We start from the raw sequence: 27779 nt of genomic DNA on the forward strand, positions 1-27779 counted from the left end.
CCCCTCTCTTCATCTTCACTGCCAACATGCTAGATCACCTACCACCAAGATTCTTTCTAAGCCCATAGTAGGTCTACCTGTACCTACCATGTATTCTTTTTTTTTTTTTTTTTTTTTTGAGACGGTGTTTCGCTCTTGTTGCCCAGGCTGGAGTGCAATGGCGTGATCTTGACTCACTGAAACCTCCGCCTCCCGGATTCAAGTGATTCTCCTGCCTCAGCCTCCTGAGTAGCTGGGATTACAGGTGCGCACCACCACACCCGGCTAATTTTTTGTATTTTTAGTAGAGACAGGGTTTCACCATGTTAGCCAGGCTGGTCTCAAACTCCTGATCTCAGGTGATCCACCTGCCTTGGCCTCCCAAAGTGCTGGGATTACAGGCATGAGCCACCACACCTGGCTACCATCTATTCTTTACCCAGCAACAGAAGGGACCTAAACCATCAATTGGATCATGTCTACCCCCTGGGTAAACCCACCACATCACAAGATCCTGCTCAGGTCCCCTACCTTCACCATGGGCCACGACCCTGCACTCCAGGCATGCAACCTCATTGCAGCTCTTTGTCTCCTTGGCGCCAAGCTTTTTCTTCCTCAGAGCCTTGGCATATATTATTTCTGCACCCCCCCCCCCACTGTGGAAAACCCCTTCCTCCATTTGTCCCCACTGGTTCCTCCTCATCCTTCAAATTTCAGCTGCAAAATAATCACTTCAAAGAAGACTTCCTCAACCATCTCATCTTGTCTAAAATACATCCTCGAGGCCGAGCGTGGTGATGCGCACCTGTAATCCCAGCTACTCGGGAAGCTGAGGCATGAGAATCACTTGAACCCCAGAGGCAGAGGTTGCAGTGAGCTGAAATCGTGCCACTGCACTCCGGCCTAGGTGACAAGAGCAAAACTCCGCTTCCAAAATAAATAAATAAAATAAAATACACCCTCTCTCTTCTCCCACTGGCTTCTGTGTTCCAGCACCCTGATCGATTACTTAGTAGCACTTGCAAGGTTTGTAGTTCCATATTTATTTCTCTGATACTTGTTCATAGTCTGTCTCCCCGCTGTACTGTAAATCTCACAGAGAGCAAAGGCCCTGTCTGTTTTGCTCACCAGTGTGTCCTTAGGGCCTGATATAGAGTACGTGTTTGATAAAGATTGGACAGTGGGGAATGGGCACATGGTAACTAATGAATGCTACGATGATGATGATGCTATCAAAGCCCTTCCAGAGAATCCCACCAGTTAGTATCAGCTGAACCCACAGCTGGCATCAGGGCAGCTCTCCCAAAGGATGCCCCAAACCATCCCAAGATGAGGCTGGTTGGGATTCCAGTGAGTGAAGTGCTAAATGCCAGGGCAATCAGGCCAAAGCAGACATTAGGGGAACTTACCTACAGAACAGCTGCTGCACATCCTTGCTGTGGACAATGGGTGTTCTACCCAGGTATATTCTCAAGGAGGGGTTCAGGATATGGTGTTTATAGGAGTGTTTAAGAAATTTGAGGCCAGTACTATGGCTCACATTTGTAATCCTGGCACTTTGGGAGACCAAGGCAGGAGGACCACTTGAGCATAAGTGTTCAAGACCAACCTGGGCAACAGAGTGACACCAGTCTCCACAAAAATAAAAAGTCAACACCTGTGGAAAGAAAGGAAAAAAAAAATTTGTAATAAATAAAAATTTAAAAAGTTACCAGGCATGGTGGTGCATACCTGTAGTACCGGCTACTTGGGAGGCTGAGGTGGGAGGATCTTTTGAGCCCAGGAGGTCAAGGCTACAGTGAGCCATGATCACACCAGTGCACTCCAGCCAGGGTGACAGAGTAAGACCCTTTTAAAAAAAAGAAAGAAAGAAAGAAGAAAGAAAGTCTGGGCATGGTGGCTCACACCTGTAATCCCAGCAGTTTGAGAGGCTGAGGCTGGTGGATACTTGAGGCCAGGAGTTGGAGACCAGCCTGGCTAACATGGTGAAACCCCGTCTTTATAAAAAAAATACAAAAATTAGGTCAGGTGCAGTGGCTCACACCTGTAATCCCAGCACTTTGGGAGGCCGAGGCGGGTGGATCTCAACGTCAAGAGTTCGAGACCAGCCTGGCCAACACAGCGAAACCCGGTTTCTACTAAAAATACAAAAATTAGCCAGGTGTGGTGGCAGGTGCCTATAATCCCAGCTACTCAGGAGACTGAGACAGGAGAATCACTTGAGCCCAGGAGGCAGAGGTTGCAGTGAGCCAAGATCGCACCACTGCACTCCAGCCTGAGCAACAGAGCCAGACTCTGTCTCAAAAAAAAAAAAAAGATAAAGAAAAAAAATTAGGCCGGGCGCGGTGGCTCAAGCCTGTAATCCCAGCACTTTGGGAGGCCGAGACGGGCGGATCACGAGGTCAGGAGATCGAGACCATCCTGGCTAACACGGTGAAACCCCCTCTCTACTAAAAATACAAAAAAAAACTAGCCGGGCGAGGTGGCGGGCGCCTGTAGTCCCAGCTACTCCGGAGGCTGAGGCAGGAGAATGGCGTAAAACCCGGGAGGCGGAGCTTGCAGTGAGCTGAGATGCGGCCACTGCACTCCAGCCCGGGCGAAAGAGCAAGACTCCGTCTCAAAAAAAAAAAAAAAGAAAAAAAATTAGCTGGGCATAGTGATGCACAATCTGTAATCCCAGCTACTCGGGAGGCTGAGGCAGGAGGATTGCTTGAACCCAGGAGGCAGAGGTTGCAGTGAGCTGAGATTGCACCACTGCACTCCAGCCTGGGGGACAGAGTGAGACTCTGTCAAAAAAAAAAGAAAAGAAAAGAAAGAAGGAAGGAAGGAAGGGAGGAAAGAAAATTTCCCTGGGGGTAGACGTCTATAAGTTTAGCACAATAGTCGATCTTTCAGTGTTTCCAGCAACAACCTAATCAAGTTTATCAGTGTCTGGGAATGTTCAGCGTACCATCTTGGGTTCAAACCTGTAGGCAAAAACGTGCAGCTGGCCAGGTTACAGAGTGGTGAAGGCACTCTGCATTTCTTGGTTGAGACAGAGAAAAAAAGTGGGCAGAACTGGGTGACCCTCCCCCCACCATACTATCACAGTGATCCCTTTTGCCTTTCTTCAGGCTCCAGCCCCACCCTATAGCCCCTGCTCCCTGGATTCACTAGGGCTAACTTCAGCAAAGTACAAAGAAAAGGGGGCCATACGAATGACAAAATATATATATATGTATATCTATTCACGTGGATGACTAGATAGTATGAATGGATTGAAAATTTATCAGGAACAATGGATGAAAGGAAATGCCAGGAGATGAGGGCAGAGAGCAGGCAGTTCTGGGGCAGGGACTCTGTGGGGACAGGGTGGCCTACTGGGTGTGCCCCTTTTCTCTTCTCTGGCTCCCTTAGATAAGACCGGCAGTTTTGTCATCCTCCCCATCTCATTCCACGGCCCCGCAGCCCCAGGCCCACACGGAAAGCATGTCGATCCAGGAGAACATACCAGCCCTTCAGCGCTGGTCATGGGTCTCTAAGTCCCAAAGAGACTTAGCCAAGTCCATCCTGATTGGGGCTCCAGGAGGTAAGAAAGCAGAAGCCATGGAACACAGGAGGAAAATGAGGGTGGAAACTAGGAGCCAGGGTGGAGGGTATAAATGATCCATATCAGCCACTGGCTAGGTGGGTTTTGGAGAGACACATAAGTTCTTCAGAACCTCCCTTGTGTTAAATTATGGACCCTGGCATGGGTCTTTTCCAGGCCCTATAGGCAGGCCAGAGCCGCAACATGTAAGCCACGGGGCACTCCCATGGTTCCTGGACTCTGGCCCCTGGCATACAGGGCTTCCAGTGGAATAGGAGACACTGGTGACACTTTAACCAGTCTGCAGAACTGATCCCCAGCCCAGCTGGGTCTCATGCCTCTGACAACCCAACAGTGTGGAGCAGACCCACAAAGAGGGAGACCCAGAGAGGTGTGCAGTGGTATGGAAGGTGTGGCTGGAATGGGGGGCTCCTCTGAACTGGGCTGGGTCAAGCTACAGGGACCTCTGGGTCTGTAGCAGCTTTGAGAGGTCTGGGAGACTCAGAGGATGGGGTGGGGAAGCCAGCCAGTAGCCAGGGGTCAGAAGGGAGAAAACAGAGATCTTCGGAGCAGGAACTGGGTGATTCTGGGCCTGCATAGGGACAGGCTGCTGGGGACTAGACATCAAGGGGTGGTGGGGTTGAGGGGCATCAGTAGTTGCAGGTTGGGGGGTCCTGGGGTGTGTGGGGTCAGTATGATTGAGTGGTCAGGAACTTGGGCTAGAGCTAGTCAGACCTAGATGTGAACCCTAGCTGATCCATACCTAAAAGCTGTATGATCTTGGACCATTTATTTCATCTTTCTCAGTCTCTGTTTCTTTATCCATAAAATTGGATAACTATAGAACATTTAACAGTACCTGCTTTATAGGATCCTTGTGACATAATAAGATAATATATGCATGATGCCCAGTTCATAAGAAGGGAAGGAATAGAGGGTATGCTGAGAGATGAAGGCATGGGGAGGAAGGGTAGGTGACATGCAGTCCCTGTGTCCCCTTCTACCACAGGGCCAGCGGGGTATCTTCGGCGGGCTAGTGTGGCCCAACTGACCCAGGAGCTGGGCACTGCCTTCTTCCAGCAGCAGCAGCTGCCAGCTGCTATGGCAGACACCTTCCTGGAACACCTCTGCCTACTGGACATTGACTCCGAGCCCGTGGCTGCTCGCAGTACCAGCATCATCGCCACCATCGGTAAACACTCCCATCCCCTGCAGCCTCACAGAGCCTACCGGTGTTTCTTGAGGTGCTTCTTCATCTTTTGTCTCCTTTGAGACTTCTCCATGTTTGACACAGTCATTCATTCAACGAAAATTTGTTGAGCATACAGTAGACAAGATTTTGGGCCCTGGGAGTAGATCAATGAAAGAAACAGACAAAAAAACCCTACCCTTGGGGAGCTGACAGTCTAGCTGGTGTGACAATAAATAGTAAGCACAATAAATTATTTAAAAGAAGTAAATTATTTATTCCGTTAGAAAGTGAGGCCGAGCACAGTGGCTCATGCCTGTAATCCCAGCACTTTGGGAGGCCAAGGTGGGCAGATCACCTGAGGTCAGGAGTTTGAGACCAGCCTGACCAACATGGAGAAACCCTGTCTCTACTAAAAATACAAAATAGCCAGGCATGGTGGCGCATGCCTGAAATCCCAGCTACTCAGAAGGCTAAGGCAGGAGAATCGCTTGAACCCAGGAGGGGGAGGTTGTGGTGAGCCGAGATCGCACCATTGCACTCCAGCCTGGGCAACAAGAGAAACACTCCATCTCAAAAATAAATAAATAAATAAATAAATAAAAGTGGGCTGGGCTCAGTGGCTCATGCCTATAATCCCAGCACTTTAGGAGGCCAAGGTTGGCAGATTGCTTGAGCCCAGGAGTTTGAGACCAGTCTGGGCAACATGGCAAAACCTATCTCTACAAAAAATACAAAAATTAGTTGGGTGTGGTGGTGCACGCCTGTAGTTCCAGCTACTCAGGAGGCTGAGGCGGGAGGATCACTTAAGCCCAGGAGGTCAAGACTGCAGTAAGTCATGATCAAGCCACTGTACTCCAGCCTAGGTGACAGACGAGAACCTGTCAAAAAAAAGAAAGAAAGAAAGAAAGGAAGGAAGGAAGGAGGAAGGAAGGAAGGAAGAAAAAAAGAAAAGAAAGAAAGAAAGAAAGAAAGAAAGAAAAAGAAAAGAAAGGAAGGAAGGAAGGAAGGAAGAAGGAAGGAAAGAAAGAAAGAAAGAAAGAAAGAAAGAAAGAAAGAAAGAAAGAAAGAGAAAGAAAGTTGGCTGGGCAAAGTGGCTCACGCCTATAATCCCAGCACTTTGGGAGGCTGAGGCAGGTGGATCACCTGAGGTCAGAAGTTCGAGACCAGCCTGGCTAACATGGTGAAACCCTGTTTCTACTAAAAATACAAAAAATCAGCCAGGGATGGTGGCATGTGTCTTTAATCCCAGCTACTCAAGAGGCTGAGGAGGGGGAATCGCTTGAACCTGGGAGGCGGAGGTTGCAGTGAGCCGAGATCACGCCATTGAACTCCAGTTTGGGCAACAAGAGCAAAATTCTGTCTTAAAAAAAAAGAAAAAAAAATGGCCGGGCGCGGTGGTTCATGCCTGTAATCCCAGCACTTTGGGAGGCGGAGGCAGACGGATCACGAGGTCAAGAGATTGAGACCATCCTGGCCAACATGGTGAAACCCCATCTCTACTAAAAACACAAAAATTAGCTGTGCGTGGTGGTGCATGCCTGTAGTCTCAGCTACTCAGAAAGCTGAGGCAGGAGAATTGCTTGAACCGAAAGGTGGAGATTGCAGTGAGCAGAGATCGTGCCACTGTCCTCCAGCCTGGTGACAGAGCGAAATTCCGTCTAAAAAAAAAAAAAAGAGGCCGGGTGCGGTGGCTCAAGCCTGTAATCCCAGCACTTTGGGAGGCTGAGTCGGGCAGATCACGAGGTCAGGAGATCGAGACCATCCTGGCTAACACGGTGAAACCCCGTCTCTACTAAAAAAAATACAAAAAACTAGCCGGGCGAGGTGGCGGGCGCCTGTAGTTACTCGGGAGGCTGAGGCAGGAGAATGGCGTGAACCCAGGAGGCAGAGCTTGCAGTGAGCTGAGATCCGGCCACTGCACTCCAGCCTGGGCGACAGAGCGAGGCTCCGTTTCAAAAAAAGAAAAGAAAGAAAAGGTGAAAGTTATAAGTGCTATGGGGAAAGAAATCAAGTATGGTAAGGGCATCAGGGGTACAAGGGTGAAGGCAAGTTGCAGCCCTAAATAGGGAGGTCAGGTACCCATTATTGAGAAAATGAGACCTAAGGGAAGACTTGAAGGAGATGAGAGAATTAGCCATGCAGAGATCTGGGGAGGAGAATTCCAGGAAGAAGGACCAGTCAGTGCCAAGGCCTAAGTCAAGGAGGTTAGAAGAGCTAAAAACCATCAAGCGGGAAGAGCAGCAGACATGAAGAGACTGTGCAGGGAGAGGAAGATCAGGTGGGGCTTTGTAGGCCATTTTTAGAATTTGAGTTGCGTTTTCCTCCAAGTGAAATGAGAAACTGCTGCAGGGTTTTGAGCAGGGGAATGACAAGCTCTTATTTATGTTTTAATAGAACCTCCCCTCCCCTGCTGCTGCACTGAAAATAGATGGAGGGTGGGGGGAAGGGTGCCCTGCAGTATTTCTGTCTCAGACCAGTTGGCGGCAGAGAGGTGGTGAGAAGTGGTCAGATTCTGAATCTATTTTGCAGGTAGAGCTGACAGGATTTGCTGATTGACTGGATATGGGGTAGGGAGTGAGGGCGAGAAAGAAAGGAGTCAAAGGTGACAGGTGACTCTGAGGTTTTTGCCATGAGGAACTGCAACAATGCATTATCCACTGAGCAGGAAAGACTGTGGTGGAAGGGGTTCGGGAGAGAGCAGTTCACTTGGGACATGTTAAGTCTGAGATGCATATTAGCCATCCAAGTGTGATAGAGAGGGGGCAGTCAGGTACACAACTCTGGGTTTGGGAGAAAGGTCTGGATTGGAGAGACACTTGGGAGTTGGCTACATATAGATGGTATCTCAAGCCATGAGACTAGTTGAGATCACCAAAGGAGTGTACGTGAAATGACAGAGAAGAGAACAAGGTATCATCTAATGTTAAGGGGAGGAACAAGGAAAGGAGACTGGGAAGGTGCAGCTAGTGAGGTAGGAGTCAACCAAGAGAGGGTGTGGTCCTGGAGGTCAGGTGAAGACAGTGTGTCAAAGAGGGATGTATGTCCAGGCTGCTGATGGGCCAATAGAGGAGGACTGAGCACTGAGCATTACATTGAGCAACAACACAGAGGTTCTTGGTGGCCGTGACAAGAACAGATGCAGTGGAGAGATGGAGGCCAGCGCCTGAGTGGGGTGGGTTCAAGGGAGAATGGGGGAGGGGAACTGGAGGCAGCAAGTACAGATAACTGTTGCAATAAGTTTTGCTGCAAGAGAGAGCAAAAACTGGGACTGAGGGGAAACCAGGGGATTAAGAGAATTTTTTTTTCTTTTTTTTTGACACGGAGTCTCGCTATGTGCCCAGGCTGGAGTGCAGTGGCCGGATCTCAGCTCACTGCAAGCTCCGCCTCCTGGGTTCACGCCATTCTCCTGCCTCAGCCTCCCAAGTAGCTGGGACTACAGGCGCCCGCCACCTCGCCCAGCTAGTTTTTTTTTGTATTTTTTAGTAGAGACGGGGTTTCACCGTGTTAGCCAGGATGGTCTTGATCTCCTGACCTCCTGACCTGCCCATCTCGGCCTCCCAAAGTGCTGGGATTACAGGCGTGAGCCACCGTGCCTGGCCTAGAATTTTTTTTTAAATGATGAAAGAAATAACAGGTTTACATGCTGATGCGGATGATCCAGTAAAAAAGGAAAACATGGCTGGGCGAGGTGGCTCACACCTGTAATCCCAGCACTTTGGGAGGCGGAGGTGGGTGGATCACCTGAGGTCAGGAGTTCAAGACCAGCCTGGCCAACATGGTGAAACCCCTTCTCTAATGAAAATACAAAAAAATTAGCCAGGTGTGGTGGTGCACGCCTGTAATCCCAGCTACTCAGGAGGCTGAGGCAGGATAATTGCTTGAACCGGGGAGGCAGAGGTTGCAGGGAGCAGAGATGCTGCCACTGCACTCCAGCCTGGGTGACAAGAGCAAAACTCCCTCTGTCTCAAAAAAAAAAAAAGAAAGAAAGAAAGAAAAAAGAAAAAAAAAGAAAAGGAAAACATGGGTGTCACAGAGGACCACAGAATGGCTGAATCTATGTCCTTGAGCAGGTGAGAAGGAGGAGATCTAGTGCACAAGTGGGAAGACAGATAGGGACCGGAGAATGAGCCAACCTGCGCTCAGCTAGCAGCTGCCCCATAACAGCGCTGGCGTGGGATAGAACTCAGCTCTCCTCAGTCCATGAGGCCTCCTAGCTCTAAAACCCCGCACCCAAACGCCCTCACCTGGCTCCCAGCCCCTGCCCTACACCCCATACCCTGGGGTAGCTGGGCAAGCAGCACTTACATACATCACATGCCCACACAATGACCTCAGGCCTGGCGGAGGGCACTCCCCTCCTACTTCCACAATGCCGTCTCCCCAAGGGAACGGATGTTTGCTGGAGAGGGAAGCAGAGTCTGTGATCTGTGAGCAGGGGTTGCATCAGGGAATAAAGGTCAGGTAACAGGGCTCTTGTGGCGCGGGGCCTTCTCAGAGTGGTAATGGGTTGGGTTTGGTTGCCTCTCATGTTCTGGGGGAATGTTGTCTGAACGTGAATTTCTGGTTCTAGGGCCGGCATCTCGCTCCGTGGAGCGCCTCAAGGAGATGATCAAGGCCGGGATGAACATTGCGCGACTCAATTTCTCCCATGGCTCCCACGAGGTGCAGGACGGGCCGCCGGGCGGTGGGTGGGGCAGGAGGATGCCTCGAGGTCCTGGCCACCTTCCCCTGAAACCCTCGCTCCGCTCCCTCCCCCAGTACCACGCTGAATCCATCGCCAACGTCCGGGAGGCGGTGGAGAGCTTTGCAGCTTCCCCGCTCGGCTACCGGCCCGTGGCCATCGCCCTGGACACCAAGGGACCGGAGATCCGCACTGGGATCCTGCAGGGGGTGAGCAGTGGGGCTGGGACTCGCCGGGCCGGGGCGGGAAAGGCGGCGCCAGTTGGACGGGGTCCAGGCGTGGGCAGGGGTGGGTCCCGGACTCCAGGGCGCAGAACTCACGTCTCCTCTGGCTCCGCCCCTAGGGTCCGGAGTCGGAAGTGGAGCTGGTGAAGGGCTCCCAGGTGCTGGTGACTGTGGACCCCGCGTTTCGGACGCGGGGGAACGCGAACACCGTGTGGGTGGACTACCCCAATGTTGTCGGGGTCGTGCCGGTGGGGGGCCGCATCTACATTGACGACGGGCTCATCTCCCTAGTGGTCCAGAAAATCGGTGCGGACGCGCCTCCCGCCCTGACCACATCCGTGCGCTGGGCACATTCCCTTCTCCTTGGCTCCCCCATCAGCCCTCAGACCGACCACACCTTCCCCTGGCCACGCGTCTTTGCCAGCCTGTCCCAGGAGTCCCCAGCATGCAGACTCCGCGCTCACCCTGGGTTTGGGCTGGACTACGGGTGGGTCGTTTCTTCCACGGATGTCCATCTGTGCCTCTTCTGGGCAGAGTCCAGAACAAGGGCGGAGAGACGAGGAGGGCGTGGTTCCTGACCTCTTGGGGGTCCAAGCCCAGTGTCCTCTCTGCTGTAACTGTGCCCCGTCCTCACCCCTGACCGCAGCTGGCTCTCTCCATGTCCTCAGGCCCAGAGGGACTGGTGACCCAAGTGGAGAACGGTGGCGTCCTGGGCAGCCATAAGGGCGTGAACTTGCCGGGGGCCCAGGTGGACTTGCCCGGGCTGTCCGAGCAGGACGTCCGGGACCTGCGCTTCGGGGTGGAGCATGGAGTGGACATCGTGTTTGCCTCCTTTGTGCGGAAAGCCAGCGACGTGGCTGCTGTCAGGGCTGCTCTGGGGCCAGAAGGACAGGGCATCAAGATCATCAGCAAAATTGAGAATCACGAAGGCGTGAAGAGGTGAGGCTTGGGCTCTGTTCCCCTTCGGCCCTGTCGCTATTCCCCATCACCTTTCTTCTCTCGCCTGCCTCTGCCTGGCATCTCCTGGCTTTCTGCCTCAGCCCTGATTCTCCCAACCTCTCAGGTTTGATGAAATCCTGGAGGTGAGCGATGGCATCATGGTGGCACGGGGGGACCTAGGCATCGAGATTCCAGCAGAGAAGGTTTTTCTGGCTCAGAAGATGATGATTGGGCGCTGCAACTTGGCGGGCAAGCCTGTTGTCTGTGCCACACAGGTCTGGAGTGAGCCCTTGAGGTTCGGCACTTTGTGGGTTTTAGGGACAACTGTGGATGAATACCCATACTGTAAGGGTTTGTTTTGTTTTGTTTTGTCTCTGTCATCCAGGCTGGAGTGCAGTGGCACAATCTTCCCTCACTGCAACCTCCACCTCCTGGGTTCAAGCAATTCTCCTGCCTCAGCCTCCCAAGTAGCTGGGATTACAGTTACCACCACCACACCAGGCTACTTTTTGTATTTTTAGTAGTGGCAGGGTTTCATCATGTTGTCCAGACTAGTCTCGAACTCCTCACCTCAGGTGATCTACCCACCTCGGCCTCCCAAAGTGCTGGGATTACAGGCGTGAGCCACCATGCCCGGCCCACACTGTAGGTTTATAGCACATTTTGCTGACAAGTGTTTGATCCTCAAATGATAAAGTTAGATATACTTTGACCCCTATTTTCAGGGGTTGTGACTGTGACCCTTGATTTCGGGACACTCTGAGAATGTGGGTGTCAGAGAGTAGCTTGGGCAGGGTCTCAAGTGACGGTGTGACTCCTACATCTTTGATGTCCACGCTGTCCCCCAGATGCTGGAGAGCATGATTACCAAGCCCCGGCCAACGAGGGCAGAGACAAGTGATGTGGCCAATGCTGTGCTAGATGGGGCCGACTGCATCATGTTGTCAGGGGAGACTGCCAAAGGCAACTTCCCTGTGGAAGCCGTGAAGATGCAGCATGCGGTAGGAGCTCAGAATGAAAAGCAAATGGGCCAGGGAACCAAATCCCTTCCATACCCCAGTGCCCCTTCGCAGCCTGACATTCTGGCACCTGCAGATTGCCCGGGAGGCAGAGGCTGCAGTGTACCACCGGCAGCTGTTTGAGGAGCTACGTCGGGCAGCACCACTGAGCCGTGATCCCACTGAGGTCACCGCCATTGGCGCCGTGGAGGCTGCCTTCAAGTGCTGTGCTGCTGCCATCATCGTACTGACCACAACTGGCCGGTGAGGGGGATACTGGGAATGCCCAGATGGAGATTTGGGTCAGGGGTAGGCTGGGATGGGCCCCAGGCCTGGGTTTAGTCTGGTCACCAGGGGTGAAGAGTGTCCACCTGAGACAAGAGGAGAGGCAGCAATGACAGCTGGAGGCCAGGAGATACAGAATGCCAGTGAGCTTCTGGGGCTGGAAGGGGATAGCGGCATCACTGGGCACATTGGCTTCAAGGCCATTTGGGCTCCTGGGGCTCAGAGGCAAGTCTGTTCGGCCCACAGAGCTTACAAATGCTGAGGTATTGCAGAAGGGCCCAGTAGGTCTGAGTTTAAGTCTTTACTCTGAAATGTAGCTCTATTCGCCTGCTGTCTTTCCTCATGAACAGGACAAGGTAATGATTTGTTCTTCATGGGGTTGCGAGGATTAACAAGAGATATTAGGTACTACATAGTACCTAATATCTATATAGTAAATTAAGCACATAATGCACATTCTCAAAAGGGTTTTATACTTTGTTGTTGTTGTTGTTGTTTTTTCTTTTGAGAACGGCGTCTCGCTCTGTTGCTCAGGCTGGAATGCAATGGTGCAATCTCGGCTCACCACAACCTCCACCTCCCAGGTTCAAGTGATTCTCCTGCCTCAGCCTCCCGAGTAGCTGGAATTACAGGCATCTGCCACCACGCCGGCTAATTTTTTGTATTTTTCGTAGAGACAGGGTTTTGCCATATTGGCCAGGCTGGTCTCGAACTCTTGACCTCAGGTGATCCACCCTCCTTGGCCTCCCAAACTGCTGGGATTATAGGCATGAGCCACCGTGCCTGGCCAGTTTTTATATTTCTTGAGGAGATTTCTCCTTATTATCTCATTTGATATATCCTTATTATCTACCTTTCTTGTGTGGTAGGGAGGGCAGGCATTCTTTATTATTATTATTTTTTTTTAACAGAGATAGGGTCTCACTATGTTGCCTAGGCTGGTCTTCAACTCCTGGGCTCAAATAATTCTCCCACCTCGGCCTCCCAAAGTGCTGGGATTATAGGCATGAGCCACTGTGCCCAGCCTGGGAGGCAGGCATTCTTACACTCATTTTACAGGTGAGAACACCAAGGCCCAGAGAAGTATGATGACTTACTCAGGGTCACACAGCTTGTTAGTGACACCTGGAACCAGAACCCAGACTCTCCTTTCCTGGTTCACCACTCCCTCGCTGTTCTGGGCTGACCTTCTCTGCCTTCTCCAGCTCAGCCCAGCTTCTGTCTCGGTACCGACCTCGGGCAGCAGTCATTGCTGTCACCCGCTCTGCCCAAGCTGCCCGCCAGGTCCACTTATGCCGAGGCGTCTTCCCCTTGCTTTACCGTGAACCTCCAGAAGCCATCTGGGCAGATGACGTAGATCGCCGGGTGCAATTTGGCATTGAAAGTGGTGAGCTACCTAGACCTTCCCCACCCACTCCTACCATTCATATCAGAAGTCCTCCAACCCAGCTTCCCATACCCACTCAAAGGGCCTTGCCTCTCTCCTGTGGTTCCAGGTTTTCCCTGTGAGAGTCACTAAGACTGAGATATCAGTCTGGCATATCATAAACACCTCTTCCATCAGCATAGCCACATAGGCAGACAGCTGTGCTACTTAGCAACACACTCTGTCCTAGCACGGATACTCCTGCTAGGAGTTTTGTTTGTTCTTTGTTTTTTTGAGATGGAGTCTCGCTCTGTTGCCAGGCTGGAGTGCAGCGGCGCGATCTCGGCTCACTGCAACCTCTGCCTCCCAGGTTCAAGTGATTCTCCTGCCTCAGCCTCCTGAGTAGCTGGCACTACAGGCACGCGCCACCACGTCCAGCTAATTTTTGTAATTTTTAGGAGAGACGGGGTTTCACCATGTTGGCCAGGATGGTCTTGATCTCCTGACCTCATGATCTGCCTGCCTCGGCCTCCCAAAGTGCTGGGATCACAGGCGTCAGCCACCGTGCCGGCTTATCTTGTGCCTTTAATATACTGCAGTGGTGATATTCCCTGCGTGCCACCTATGGGACATACTTCACTGCCTCATTCCCTACAGGGTGGCCTTGACGTGGTGGAGGGTGGTGGCTGGTTTTCGTTACAGGGCTGACCTAGTCCCTCAATGACTAATTTTCAATGACTGATTTTCTTTCTTCCCCTTCCCCTTCCCCTTCCCCTTCCCCTTCTCCTTCTTCTTCTTTTTTTTTGAGATGGAGTCTTGCTCTGTCGCCCAGGCTGGAGTGCAGTGGCGCAATCTCGGCTCGGCTCACTGCAACCTCTACCTCTTGGGTCCTGGGTTCAAGCGATTCTCCTGCCTCAGCCTCCTGGGTAACTGGGATTACAGGCACACGCCACCACACCCAGCTAATTTTTATATTTTTAGTAGAGACAAGGTTTCACCATGTTGGCCAAGCTGGTCTCAAACGCCTGACCTCAGGTGATCTGCCCACCTTGGCTTCCCAAAGTGCGGGATTACAGGTGTGAGCCACCACGCCTGTCCGATGTCTTGTTTTCTTTCCCTCCCCAAGGAAAGCTCCGTGGCTTCCTCCGTGTTGGAGACCTGGTGATTGTGGTGACAGGCTGGCGACCTGGCTCCGGCTACACCAACATCATGCGGGTGCTGAGCATATCCTGAGACGCCCCTCCCTCCTCTGGCCCAGCCTACCCCTGTATCCCATCCCTTCCTCCCCAGTCTACATCCTCCAGCCCACACCCCTCCAAAGCCCCACCTTGAAGTCCTCTCTTCTCTATTCCTGAACCTCCCTACCTGAGGCCTGTCTGAGACTGTATCTGCCATCTAGCCCCATTCGAGGTTGCCCCTTCCCCGTCTCCATTTCACACAGGTCCTGAAAGTCTTTGTCCAATTATGCACTGGACACCCGACAGCACCAACTGTACATTCCCTGCATCCAATCCACTCAGCAGGCCCTAAGATGCCTTGAGCCTTTAATCCCAGTTTGGCTGGTTAATTCCATAACCCCAGACATCTCATCCCTTGGGGTAGGGGAGAAGGGAGACAGGGCAATCTTGTCCACAGTCTCCCATTCTCATATGTGGCCCTCATGATAATCTGGGCATCTCGTGCCAGGGCAAGCTACCCTTTCATGGTGACTAACAGTGACGTGATAGTCCACGCTTTGAGGGAAACTGGGTGGGATGGATGCTGGGGAGAAGGGAGGGCTGGGCAGCTGATTTTGTCACTGTCTTCACAACCTCTGTGCTGGGCTTGTAGACCACTGTCCTGGCTGCTCTCATGCCTGCCTGATACCTTGCTTGGTCAAATCCCCGGCTGCTTCCTTCTGCACCCAGAAATTCCTTCCCACTCACTTTGTTCCCACACACAAACCAAGAGCCAAAAATGAGTGTGTCTATTTTATATTTAAACCCAGCTGTTTGGAAGCAATTATAAAACTTCTCCCACACACCAACAACCCCAGAACTCCCCACCCAGAAGGAAAGGAGACTTGGGGTCCTGGCCCCACAGTCTCTAATGCTGTAGAGTAGCAGAGGGGACAGACAGAGTGAGTGTGGTAAAGGACTACTCTTGTCCCTGAGAAGGCAGAGGTGCTGGCTGGCCTGCCCTTCCCCAGGCTTGGATACCTTGGGCCTTTCCCTTACTCCTGCACCAACAGCAAACTCAGAAGGAAAAAAACAAAACAAAACTCTAAAGGTAAACACAGTCCTTCTCCCTCTCTCATGTGGCTCCTCCTGCCCCTACCTGGGAGAAGGTTCAAGTATTGCGCTGATGGGTTTGGGAAAGGACCACAGAGGCTGGCTTGGAGAGGCCCTGCCTCCTCCTACTCCTCCTGTCTCCTTACCTGAAAAGGAGGGGAGGGATGGATAAAGGAATGGGTAAACAAAATGAATTGGTAACACATAAAATTAGTAAATAAATAAATACAATTAAATAAATGAATAAATAAACAAGCAAAGAAAAAAATATCTCACAAGGATTCAGCCATTTGCCCCTCCACCGGCGGGGATCTAGGCTGGCATATTAATAAGGAGGTGCCAACTACTCCTTAACTTTTAGGGGGGCATGACTGGGGCAGAGGGTACAGGGGAGAGGCACCTCCCAGTTTACAAAAAGACAGTCTACTACAGGACACAGACTGCAGGGAACTTAGAAGTGTGTTCCCACTCAGGGGGTAGACACGGAGTGTCCACAGGTGGCAGTGAATGGGTAAAGGTGGATACCCACACTCAGGACTCAAGACATCTGCTGGCAGCAATGGGGGCGCAGGTGATTGGCAGTGCCTGGCTATGCTACAGGAACAGGAAGATAACCAGGCCGGGCAGAACCTGCAGGATCATCGGCAGGGAAACAGAGACATCTAGTTACTTGGCAGTGATGGCGGTGGCAAGTACTTGTGCTTAGTAAAGGTGGGGTCATGGGCCTGGGCCTGCACCTGGCAGGACCATAGCCAGGGGAATATTCTTGTCAGAGGGTTTTGAGTCACTTCTACTTGGCAGTGGAGATATACAGCGCCTGGCATATTACCTTGAACATGGTAGCTGCTCAGTACACATGATGAATGGGTGAATGGATTATGATGGGACAAGCTACAGGATTCTTGAGCTGAGACCGTCTTCATGGCAGTATGGGGAATGTCCGCACAGGGTCGACATTTCCATGGGGCAATGTTTCAGGTCCCCACGGCCTTCCCCAAGAGGCATTTGCCCTAGGGTACATACTACTGCACCCCAAGAACTAAGGCTGGATGTACTCAAGGGTTTTACATGTTGGCAGAAAGCTGGAGACCCCGGGGGGTAGCTGGCTCAGGCACTGGTGGCCTGGGGGGCTGGGCTGTCCTTGGAGGCTTGGCCAGGAGCCCTGAGGGAGGCAGCCGCTCACTTCCTGATCCCTTACGCCCAGGAGAGCCATCGCCTGTTGCCCGCTGAGGCAGAGAGGGTTGGGAGGCTGACAGTGGGCGGCCTCGAGGTCCTAGCCGCCGTCCACCTCCTCCTGGAGGGGGACCCAGCAGGGAGACCTGGGAGCACCCTGCCCGGGATAAGCTGGCATGCAGGGTTCGGGCAGGTGGGGCGGGCAGGCGGGAGGTGGATGCCCACGGGCCAGCTCGGACGGGCACCAGCGGGGAAGCTGGAGACCCTGCTGAGCGCCGAGCAGAGCGAGCAAGGAGGGTGGCTGGAGAGTCGGGGGAGAGGGGCAGAGGGCCCTGCTGGTGAGTCAGGGCAATGGCCACATTGGAGGTAACAGCAGCTGCCTGAAGGGGCGCATGTACCAGTGGCTCCCACAGTACTGGCTTTCCACTGAGCCGAGCTCCTGTGCTCGGGGCCAGACCCCGAACACCGCGAGCCATGTCTCTGTCATGTTGCACCAAGTGCTGCTCCATGATGCCACCACTGCTGCCTGGACTTGGCTCGGAGCGCTTCCGCTGCAGTATGGAATTCTTCTTGCCTAAAAGTTGTCCCAGGAGGGAGAAGTTAAGGATAGGGAAGGAATCCAAGATGGAGGTTGGATATCAAAGACTATGAGGGTATCAGGATGGGGTGGGGTTGAGGGTAGGGGATGGGAGTCAGTAGTATGGCAATGGGGCTATGCGGGTGGAGATGGCAGTTGGAGGAAGAGGGTATGTATCAGAGACAGCGAGAGTCAGAGGACTGGTACTCAGGGGAAGGAGGACTCAGGACATGGAGACTTGGGGTGCTATCTCTCCTGGGTAGGACAGGCTGAGGGATAGGGACAGTGGGCCACAGTGTTGAAAGGCCTGTTAGGGAGCATTTGTTGGGACTGAATTGATTGGGATATGATCCTGGAGCCCTAAAGCCTGGGCTCCTTGCTTTGGAGATGGTGTGAGGGCACAGCCTGGACCCAGAGCAGATAGGTGGACAGGTCTCACCGATGCGGCGCAGCCGATCCATGGCCACGGTCTCAAAGGCCCGGCGCATCATGGGGAACTCTTCCAGCACAGCGTTGAAATGGTCCACACTGAGTGAGTAGAGGCGGCAGTAGGTGTCAGCCCGAACACTGGCTGTGCGCCGGCCCCTAGTTAGCAGGCAGATCTCTGCAGAAATTGGGAGGAAGCTTCAGAACCCCGTCCTTGTCCCTGGAACTCCTCTTACTGAGCCTGTAGCAGTGGACTCCACTTTCTAAGGCTCCTCCCTAGACGTGGGAGAAACCATTGATTATCTATTACCTCCCTGCCCCAGGGTCCCTAAACACCCCAAGCATTGTCTTTCTCCAGACTCCCACAATTACAGATTACTGCTCCCTGTCCTTCCCACTCTCTTCAAATGAAGGCTGACGACCAGACAGGTCTTGCTGGCCCTAGATTCCCAGTGATTCCACTCCACTTTAACTCCCACCCCTCCCCGACTACTCTATCCCAAGAGGTAGACCTGGGCAACTCAGTGTACCTACCCCTCCTACCCCCTTGAATAAACACTGAGGACAGCCCTGAAGGAGAAAAGCAGTGTCAAAGAGCAAAGTGCATTGTGATGGGGATAGTGGGTGGTTTGGGGGCTGAGAGATTATATGAGCTTCCGGTCACTTTGGGCAGTGGCTGGCTGAACTGCCCCTATGCCACAGGCTGGGTCCCTGAATCACACTGCCAGGCAGCTCCATAAAGCTTATGCTCCAGGACAGCCATGCTTCACTCCCGCCTTTCCCTCATCTCATAGGCTCCTTGGATTTCACTGCCTAAGGGTTCTAAAAGGCCCTCTAGCCCAGTAGTTTGCAACCTGGCTGTGCATTAGAATCTCCTGGGAAGCTTTTAAAAACTACAGAGCTCAGGCCAGGCGCGGTGGCTCACGCCTGTAATCCCAGCATTTTGGGAGGCCGAGGCGGGCAGATCATGAGGTCAGGAGATCAAGACCATCTTGGCTAATATGGTGAAACCCCGTCTCTACTAAAAATACAAAAAATTAGCCAGGCATGGTGGTGGGCGCCTGTAGTCCCAGCTACTCAGGAGTCTGAGGCAGGAGAATGGCGTGAACCTGGGAGGCGGAGCTTGCAGTGAGCCGAGACTGCGCCACTGCACTCCAGCCTGGGCAACAGTGTGAGACTCCGCCTCAAACAAACAAACAAACAAAAACACAACACAAAACAAAACAAAAAAAAACTGCAGAGCTCCAGACCCCAGCCCAGAGATTCTCACTCAGGCCTGGGGAGGGGCTGGAGCTCTGTGATTCTGCAGCGTACCCAGGCAGGGATCCTGAGCCCAGGAGCAGTTGCCCTCTCCACTGTCTGCTCGTGACCCTGCCACCCTCCCTGAGGCCTGCTGACCCCCAAAGTAGGATCCATCGGTGAGGCGTGTGTCCCGGGCGCCGCGGGCCAGCACACTGAGCAACCCATGCTGGATGAAGTACATCTTCCTCCCCACGGAGCCCTCACGCACCACGAGGTCCCCCGGCTGGAAGACCTCAAAGCGCAGCTTGGTGAGGACCGCAGTGACGAAGCTGGGGTCGGCGTGGGCAAACAGCGGCATGTGGGCCACCAGGCCCCGACAGGTGAAGTTAATGATCTCCTGGACAGGGGAGGGGCCTGTCAGGCAGGCTGTGCCCCGTGATCTGAGATGATCCCACCAAGCTCATCTGCTTCCAGAAACCCCACCCCTGGGGTCATATTCTGCCAAAGGATGGGGATGCGTCAGTGGACCTGGGACCATCCCTAAGCTCCTGCCTTCAGATCTTTCCCATGAGCCCTTGTGGGACCATCCCCCGAAAACAGAGATCCCTATAGTCCCTCCTCATGTATACTTCACCTGCAAAGGACCTTCAAGAAAGACCCTAGCCCCTGAAAGCCCCCCAGATACCTGGCCTCCCACAGGACCCTCTGCAGGCCTCATTCCCTATAGGAGCACCTGCTGACCAATAGCCCCTACCACCAGACAGCACTCCAGGTCCCTGACGAGTCCCCCTTCCAGGCCCAACCCAGCCCCACCTCCCGAAGCGGCTCGCTCAGCTCGCCCAGGATGCTTTCCTCGTCGAACATCTTGCCCTGGTAGCGGTGCTCATAGTACTCGTGGATGCGCTGCCGTGTGTCTGCTGGCAGCTTGTGGAAGGACATGTACTGCTCCACCTGCTTATACTGGAGGGCCAGCCCATTGCCAGGGGCAAGAGGACACAGGGAGAGATTTGGGGCCGGAACAGTGGGGTGTGTGTGTGGGAGGTCAGAGACACAGGTCAAACTCAAAGGGGTGAAACATGGAACCAGACATGGATACACAGGGCCACAGAGCAATATGGATAATGGTGGGTAGCAGGAAGACACAGAGCACAGTCATAGGAAAACCCAGGCGTGGACAGTGGAGGGGCCAAGCACAGGCATAGGTTCAAACAAGGAAAAGGTACACGTAGGGGCAGGGAACAAATGGACACAGGGCAGGAAAGGAAACAGAGATGCAACAGGGGCACACATCAGAATGGGCCTCAAGTCAGGCTACCCAGTCTCCAACACCCCTCCATGCCACACCTCCCTCTCCTGTCCCTGCTGACCTTCTCCTGATACTGACGCCGGGAAGAGTCCAGGGACTGGATGAGTGCCGTGGCGTGGCCGATGAACATGGCGTAGCATGTGGCACCCACGATCATGCTGAGCATGGTGAGCCAGACGTCGGGCATGCCTACAGGTGCCTGCTGCCCATAGCCAATGCACAGCATGTGGCTCATGGCCTTGAACAGGGCATGGGAATATTGGCGGCCCCACGAGTGGTTCTGGGGGGCAGAGTGTATTGCAGAGCTGGGCATGGGCCCCTTGGAGCCTCATTCTCCGCCTGCCCTTCTTCCTCTTTTGGTCTTTCTGTCTGCCCCCTTCTACTGTAGGCCTTCCTCCTGGCAGGCACTAAAGTTTGGTTCTGGGGGCCCTGAGGCAAAAGGGTCCTCTACTGCAACTTGGGGGCCTCAGCTTCTGCCTAAGTACCCTTAGTTGCCTGCTTCCTCCAACACATGAGCACTTCTTCTGGGTCTCCTTCCCCTTTCCTCCCTCCTCCCCACCTCCTCACTCCTATTTTCTGTCGTGATCATCTCCCACCTCCTGCTCCCTGTGCCATCCCTACTACTCGGGCAGAAGAGCCCTAAGAAGGCCCAGGAAAGGCAGAGCTGTGGGGACTTCTCACCACCATGTGGTTGATGGAGACCCAGCAGTCGGGAGGGAAGTCCTGCAGCATGGGCACCAGGAACTGCAGACAGCCATCCCAGTGACATAGCAGCAGCATCATCCCAATGAGGTTGAAGATGCGAACCACAGCACTGGCCAGGTCATAGGTCATGTGAAAGATCTGAGGAGTCCAAGGAGGAGCTGCTGTGGACAGGAACCCCTCCCTGCTTGTCCTCCTCCATTCCCAGCCTGGCAAATTCTCTCTCTGAACTACTCCCCACCCCCAGCCCCCATGAATTCAAAAATGCAACTATTATTCATTTGTATGGAGTTCTGTGGCACACATGTATAGCTAATACAAAGCAGTTTCTTATTTCTCTCATCTTATGGATAGGAAAGCTGAGGTCAGTCATGTGCCCAGAACCACATAGTAAGCGTCACAGCAGAGAATCAAACAAATCTATTGCACAAGCTGCCCAGGTGTAGCCTAGAAAAGAGAGAGGGCATTTCACAGTGTAATGTCTCCAGAGCATATGCGTAAGAATTAATGCCAGCAGCCCTCTCCTTTCCAGTCGTAATAATACATAATAGTGGCTTCACTGAGAACTTAGTATGTGCTAGACACCTTTCTAAGTGATTTGCATGTATTAACTCCTTTAATTCTAACAGCCTCATCACAGGCAAGTGTATTTAACACTCTCATTTTATAGAACCAAAAATCAAGTCTCCTATAGTAAACAATAAAACTGGGATCTGACCAAAGACAACGAGACTGCAGAGCCCACAGTCTGAACCACTAAATTCTGCTGCTCTGAAGCTGAAGCTCCAGCTTCTTCCACATCTCATCCTCCACCAGCATCCGGCTAACTCTAAAGTGTGTCTGGCAGCTGTGCTCCACCCTCCTGTGCCACCATCTTCACCCCAGGCCCCATCCCCTGAATCCTCATTCTGTTCCTGCTTCTCCCCCACCAATTCTGGAGAGAGCTCACTCACGGAAGCCCCACCCATCTTCCCCACCCTATAAGGTCACCAGGAGCCCCACCCATAGCATCTTCCTAGAGGAGTCTGCCAGCACCACCCCGCCCCCCGCCGCCCCCGCCACCTCCACTCCCCACCTCCTCCCACTGGTGTATATAGCGGATGAGGCGGGAGAGGCGGAGCAGCCGCAGCAGGCTTAGGATCTTGGTGAAGCGAACGATGCGTAGGGCCCGTGCTGTTTTGTAGACCTCAGCGTCCAACCGTGGCTCCAGCTCCACCACCAGGAAGATGTAATCCACGGGGATAGAAGAGATGAGGTCAACCAGGAACCAGGTGCGCAGGTAGCGCGTGCGGATGGCCCGCGGTGCTAGCAGGATCTCAGCACCCTCCTCCACCACGATGCCCGTTCGGAAGTTGAGCACCAGATCCAGTAGGAAGAAAGTATCAGACAATACGTTGAAGACGATCCAAGGCGGGGAGTTCTCCTCCTTGAAGAAGGTGATACCCACAGGCAGGACGATGAGGTTCCCCACCATCAGCAGCAGCATGATCAGGTCCCAGTAAAACCTAAGGTGGGAGTGAGATGAGGGGTAAGACCGTGAGGATATTTCACCAGCCACTAGACTGACAGAAGATAGGCTAACATGGCCAAGAATGGTCAAAGATACACAGTAACAGAATGACTGTTCACAGCTGCTGGGAGTATAAGTTGGGACCACCATTTGGGAAAATATTTATCTATTGAAGTTAAACATTTGCATTCCCTGCAACTCAGCAATTCCATTCCTAGGTACAGACACCTCCAAGGGAAACATGTGCTCCAGGAGATACACATAGGAATGTTTACAGCAGCATTAAATTTGAGAACAATGCACATACCCTTGTGTAGAAAAATGTAGATAGATAAGTAGATAAATACACTATTTATGGGCTGGCATACCATACAGCTGTGAAATTACCCAATTACAGCTACATTCAGTTCTATGGATGAATTTCAAAAATGCAATGTTGAGCAAAAGAAGCAAGAAACAGCCTGGACAACATAGTGAGACCTCATCTCAACAACAAATAAAAAAATTAGCCAGGCATGGTGGTGTGCACCTACAGTCCCGGCTACTCAGGAGGCTGAGGTGTACTCTAGTCTGACTGACAGAGCGAGACCCTGTCTCAAAAGGAAAGCTATGGCTCACGCTTGTAACCCCAGCACTTTGGGAGGCCAAAGTGGGATCACTTGAGTCCAGGAGTTCAAGACTAGCCTGGGCAACACAGTGAGATCCTATCTCTACAAATAATTAAAAATTAGGCCGGGCCCGGTGGCTCATGCCTGTAATCCCAGCACTTTGGGAGGCTGAGGCTGGTGGATCACCTGAGGTCAGGAGTTTGAGACCAATCTGGCCAACATCGCAAAATCCCGTCTCTACTAAAAGTACAAAAATTAGCTGGGCATGGTGGCGGGAGCCTGTAATCCCAGCTACTAGGGAGGCTGAGGCAGGAGAATGGCAAAAACCAAGGAGGCAGAGGTTGCAGTGAGCTGAGATCACACCACTGCACTCCAACCTGGATGACAAGAGCGAGACTCCGTCTCAAAAAAAAAAAAAAAAAAATCCCACCACTTTGGGAGGCCAAGACGAGTGGATCATGAGGTCAAGAGATCAAGACCATCCTGGCCAACATGGTGAAACCCCGTCTCTATGAAAAATATAAAAATTAGCTGGGCGTGGTGGCACACACCTGTAGTCCCAGCTACTCAGGAGGCTGAGGCAGGAGAATCACTGGAACCCAGGAGGTGGAGGTTGCAGTGAGCAGAGATCACGCCACTGCACTCCAGCCTGGGTGACAGAGAGAGACTTCATCTCAAAAAAATAAATAAATAAAAAATAAAAATAAAAATTAGCCAGGCCCTGGGGGCGGTGGCTCACATCTGTAATCCCAGCACTTTGGAAGGCAAAGGCGGGAGGATCACCTGATTATGTTGGGAGTTCGAGACCAGCCTGACCAACATGGAGAAACCCCATCTCTACTAAAAATACAAAATTAGCTGGGCGTAGTGGTGCATGCCTGTGATCCCAGCTACTGGGGAGACTGAGGCAGGAGACTCACTTGAACCTGGTAGGTCGAAGTTGCCATGAGCTGAGATTACACCATTGCACTCCAGCCTGGGCAACGAGAGTGAAACTCTGTCTCAAAAAAAAAAAAAATAATAATAATAATAATTAGCCGGGTGTGGTGGCGCACACCTGTAATCCCAATCCCAGATACTCAGGAGGTCAAGGCAGGAGAATTGCCTGAACCTGGGAGTGGAGGTTGCAGTGAGCTGAAATCACACCACTGCCCTCTAGCCTGGGCAAGAGTGAGACTCTGTCTTAAACAAATAAAAATTGGCCAGTGTTGTGGCTCACGCCTGTAATCCCAGCACTTTGGGAGGCTGAGGTGGGTGGATCACGAGGTCAAGAGTTCGAGACCAGCATGGACAAAATGGTGAAACCCCACTTCTACTAAAAATACAAAAATTAGCTAAGCATGGTGGCATGCGCCTGTAATCCCAGCTACTCAGGAGGCTGATGCAGGAGAATCGCTTGAACCTGGGAGGCAGAGGTTGCAGTGAGCCAAAATTGTGCCATTGCACTCCAGCCTGGGTGACAGAGCGACACTCCTTCTCAAAATAACTAAATATAAAAATAAATAAATAAAATTACTCTTCCATATACATATATATCCCTATTATATATCGTTTACCTCACCATTGCGAAATATTTTTAAGGTTAAAAAAAAAAGTTAAAGTACCCCGTGCTAATCTCACAGTATTGTTGAAAACATTTACGTAGAGACAATAGATGTGACAGTGTGGTACAGGCACTAGTTGGTGTTATGACTCACTCACTCTTTGTCCCCAGATTTCTGAAAAGGCTGCTGCTTCTCCCATCTCCGGTTATCTGCCCATTCTAGTCTAGGACCTCATGCCCTCCCCAGCCTTCTCCACCCCATTCCTCTTCTCCAACACAGTTGGACCCACAGATCCTGTTCCTCTGCTGGGGTTTGCTCATCCATGTCCCAGGGTGGGGTGGTCTATCCTGCCTTCCTCTGAATTGAGCTTTCCAGGGATGCCCTTTCCCCTCCACAGAACCTCAGACAGGGCTGCACACACAGAGAAGCTCCACAGGAGATCATGAAGCAGCAAGGCTTGAGTTCTGCATGTCTTTCCTCCTCTGGCCTCCCTGTGTCCACTGGGACTCTAGCTGAGCACAGGCAGAGGCATGGGCAGGGATGAGTGACACTGCTGTGACAGACACCGTGGAAAGAAGAGGTCAAGAGGGAACTGTGTGAAGCCCTCATTCAGAGAATGTCACAGGATAATCTCAGGGATTCAGTTACCTGTGGTGATTTTAATTCTAGGACACACCTAATCCCAGTGTCAACTCAGGAGCTAGCTAGCCCCTTCTGACTTGGACTGCAAAATCAATTTTCAGCCCTGAAAGAAGCTTCCTCAAGTCCTGGTCTCTGGGAAGCCCCTTAGACTGTATGTTTTCAATAAACACAAACCCTTGACCACTTTTCTTTTCTCTCCTGGGCTGCTGAGGAGAAATCCTGTATTGTGAGACAATAAGAGGGGGAGGGAAAGAGGGTTCGTCTAGCCATGAAAGCATCTTCACAGCCTGACTCAGAGGTTGGTCACAAGCCTAGCAGGTGATGTAGTAGAGAGAATGGAGAAGCACAATCAGAGGGATACCAGGCTTCTGGGGATCCGTCTGCGAGTGAACTGAGGGAAGGGAGCGAGATCCACAGGAGACTAGAAAAGGCACACTGGCTGAGCGGGAACGAGGCAGCAAAGACAGGAGTGAAAGGAACAATGGGAGGAAGAGGGACATAGAGGGAGTGTGTATATATGTGGATTCAAGATAATGTCTGGGTCTACAACTGTATTTCCAGGCTCCAGATTCACACCTCTTCCTCTCTGCTTCTTTCGTTCCCCAGGTTAGGTGCTTTGCACACATCCCTGCCTCATCCAAGAGCCGTCCTTCATTTCCCCCCAAGGACAGGGCTGCTGTCCTCCCCTAGCGACCTTGATGTAGAGGTACAGCCTGACGGAGACTGTGAAATGGCCCCACCCCCACCCTCTGTCTCTTCTCGGGGAGTCACCTGGGTGGTGGTCCTGTCCCTGCTTTGCCGCCTCAATCTCTCTGAGTCTTGGCCCCGCCCCGCCGCCCCCGCCTTCAGCACTAGGGACAGCGACCAGAGCTGCGGTCTGGACCCTCGCCCCCTTCAGCGTCCCTATTTTTTCCTGATAGTCATGCGGAAATAGGCAGGTGCTAAGTAGGAGGTGTGGGGATGGGAGATAGCAGAGCTCGGCTTCTCCCTCAGACTGGCCCCGATACTTAGAATATAATTTCCCAGATCTCCAGCAAGCAGGACTGGAGGAGGCAGGGGTCCCAAACTCCGGTAGTTCCTGTGGTCCGGTTGGGGTCCCGAGGGTTCCTGAAAGAGGAAATCCAGGTCTCTGGAGATCCCCTGATGTCTGCTTGCCCCTTCTGGTGCCCCCAGCTTGCCAAGGCACAGAGGACCTCCGGCAGGGGATACCCGCCCAGGAATTCCCAGGCTAGATTGGAGGAAGTGACTCTCCCGCCCCACCAAGGGAACCCTGGGCTGGAAATGAAGTGACCGTGGAGGGTGGTGCGGGCCGGGTCCCGGTGTCGCTGCCCGCGAGGGTGGGATTGATGTACCCTGCCCTCCCGGCCGAGACCCCAATACCGGAAGTCGCTGTAAGGGTGGATGATCCAGGCCCCCGCTGACTTCACTCTCTCCTGCTCGATTTCCACTGCTTTGTGGCTGCCGAACACCCGAAGGGAGAACTTGTTGACCGTAGGTTGGAGCAGCGTCCCAAGGTGCCTCCTCTTAGGCTCAGACTCAGATCCGGGGATCGGACCTGAGGCCGCGGTCGCAGGCCGGGGAGCAACGGGAGGCACCGCCTCCAGCCCAGGGGTCGCCCCGTCGCTGGTCCCCGCAGCCGGCCGCTGCTCCGCCTCCATGGCACCCACCCCGCTTACACGCTCGCCCTCCTAGAGCCCTATGTGGCCATCAGGCACCCCCAACCCCTCCAGAGTGGGAGTCGGCGCAGCCCCGCGGGTTCCAGCGGAGGCGTCGTAGGCTCGGAACCGCCGGCGCGCGGGGCGGAGGGGGTGTGCGCTAGACTGGCGGGCGGCGGGCCCGCTGCGCGGCGCCCCCTGGCGAGGGCAGCGCGAAGACCGGGCGGGGCTGGGAAGCCGGGATCCTGGAGGAACTCCGAGACGGGCGTGGCTTAGCAAGGTAGGCGGGGAGCACAGCCTGAGCCAGGGAGAGGCGTGGCCTAGTGTTAGCCTTTCATCCACTGAGAGCCAGGGAGGAGGAGCCTCCTGAAGTGGCGGGAAAATCGGACGCGGGTATGTAGCTCGAGGGATTTGGGACCAATGGAAGAAGTGGAAATGGCTTTTGGGATTCTTCCCCACTCTCGCCCAGGGACTTCTGTCCTGCTTCCGTCTTCTCTCAACACTCTCCTAGGCATATTCTTGTCTTTTTGGTCTCCTCCGAACTGCTTCCCCAAGTCTTTAATTCCCTAATTCATTCTGTCAGCCTTCATGAAGTGCAACTCTGCCTGTCATTGAGTGGATACAAAAGTCATACTCTTAGCATCTCCATGTAGTAATGGAAAACAACACAAAACAAAACAAAAACAAAGGCCTAGCCATAAAGCCACTGCTCATCTGTGCCCAAGGACAGACAGGTAAATTGCTGCGCTATGCGAAGTGCTATAAACTCCTAAATATCTCAGATTCTTCCCTACATCTCCAATTCTTCCCTTCATCTCCAATTCTTATTGCCACTGCCTCATTTCAAGCCCTTAGCATTTTTTCACCTAAATTACTTCGAAACCTCTAAAAG

General features: G+C 52.8%; 2 protein-coding genes across 8 annotated transcripts; one reads left to right on the forward strand and one right to left on the reverse strand.

The window, feature by feature from the left end:
* Positions 1 to 3411: 3411 nt before the first annotated feature.
* PKLR (pyruvate kinase L/R) lies at positions 3412 to 15770 on the forward strand. Of its 6 annotated transcripts, XM_033196230.1 has the most exons (12): positions 3416 to 3547; positions 3868 to 3957; positions 4557 to 4739; positions 9310 to 9401; positions 9498 to 9629; positions 9764 to 9950; positions 10313 to 10583; positions 10708 to 10858; positions 11432 to 11584; positions 11679 to 11845; positions 13072 to 13253; positions 14359 to 15770. In XM_033196230.1, the coding sequence occupies exons 1-12, from the start codon at positions 3448 to 3450 to the stop codon at positions 14463 to 14465; spliced, it is 1815 nt and encodes a 604-aa protein (XP_033052121.1). In that variant the 5' UTR covers positions 3416 to 3447; the 3' UTR covers positions 14466 to 15770. The 6 variants fall into 6 exon arrangements, with proteins under 6 accessions (XP_033052116.1, XP_033052121.1, XP_033052117.1 ...); XM_033196225.1 differs by lacking the exon at positions 3868 to 3957 and having other exon boundaries at positions 3412 to 3547; XM_033196226.1 differs by lacking the exon at positions 3416 to 3547 and having other exon boundaries at positions 3842 to 3957.
* On the reverse strand, positions 15190 to 27149 carry HCN3 (hyperpolarization activated cyclic nucleotide gated potassium channel 3). Of its 2 annotated transcripts, XR_004433635.1 has the most exons (9): positions 26613 to 26892; positions 22004 to 22433; positions 20908 to 21069; positions 20288 to 20506; positions 19734 to 19880; positions 19077 to 19317; positions 17692 to 17856; positions 16332 to 17249; positions 15190 to 15648 (listed from the first exon to the last, which is right to left on the reverse strand). XR_004433635.1 is itself a non-coding variant. In XM_033196224.1 (8 exons), exons 1-8 carry the CDS (start codon positions 26888 to 26890, stop codon positions 16567 to 16569), a joined length of 2325 nt encoding a protein of 774 aa, XP_033052115.1. In that variant the 5' UTR covers positions 26891 to 27149; the 3' UTR covers positions 15301 to 16566. The 2 variants fall into 2 exon arrangements, 1 of the variants encoding a protein (XP_033052115.1); XM_033196224.1 differs by having other exon boundaries at positions 15301 to 17249; positions 26613 to 27149.
* Positions 27150 to 27779: the final 630 nt, after the last annotated feature.

This window comes from Trachypithecus francoisi, unplaced genomic scaffold (genome assembly GCF_009764315.1).
Source record: "Trachypithecus francoisi isolate TF-2019V2 unplaced genomic scaffold, Tfra_2.0 Lachesis_group5, whole genome shotgun sequence".
NCBI lineage: Eukaryota > Metazoa > Chordata > Mammalia > Primates > Cercopithecidae > Trachypithecus > Trachypithecus francoisi.

Bases quoted from the DNA above. Each gene is read 5' to 3' on its own strand.
- HCN3 (XM_033196224.1), bottom strand. From the start codon at position 26,890: ATGGAGGCGGAGCAGCGGCCGGCTGCGGGGACCAGCGACGGGGCGACC. The intron at 21,070-22,003 runs GTGGGGAGTGGA...TGGACTCCTCAG, and splicing joins ATATACACCAGTGGGAGGAG to ATCTTTCACATGACCTATGA. The intron at 17,857-19,076 runs GTCAGCAGGCCT...CAATTTCTGCAG, and splicing joins CGATGGATCCTACTTTGGGG to AGATCTGCCTGCTAACTAGG.
- PKLR (XM_033196230.1), top strand. From the start codon at position 3,448: ATGTCGATCCAGGAGAACATACCAGCCCTTCAGCGCTGGTCATGGGTC. The intron at 4,740-9,309 runs GTAAACACTCCC...TTCTGGTTCTAG, and splicing joins CAGCATCATCGCCACCATCG to GGCCGGCATCTCGCTCCGTG. The intron at 9,630-9,763 runs GTGAGCAGTGGG...CTCCGCCCCTAG, and splicing joins GCACTGGGATCCTGCAGGGG to GGTCCGGAGTCGGAAGTGGA.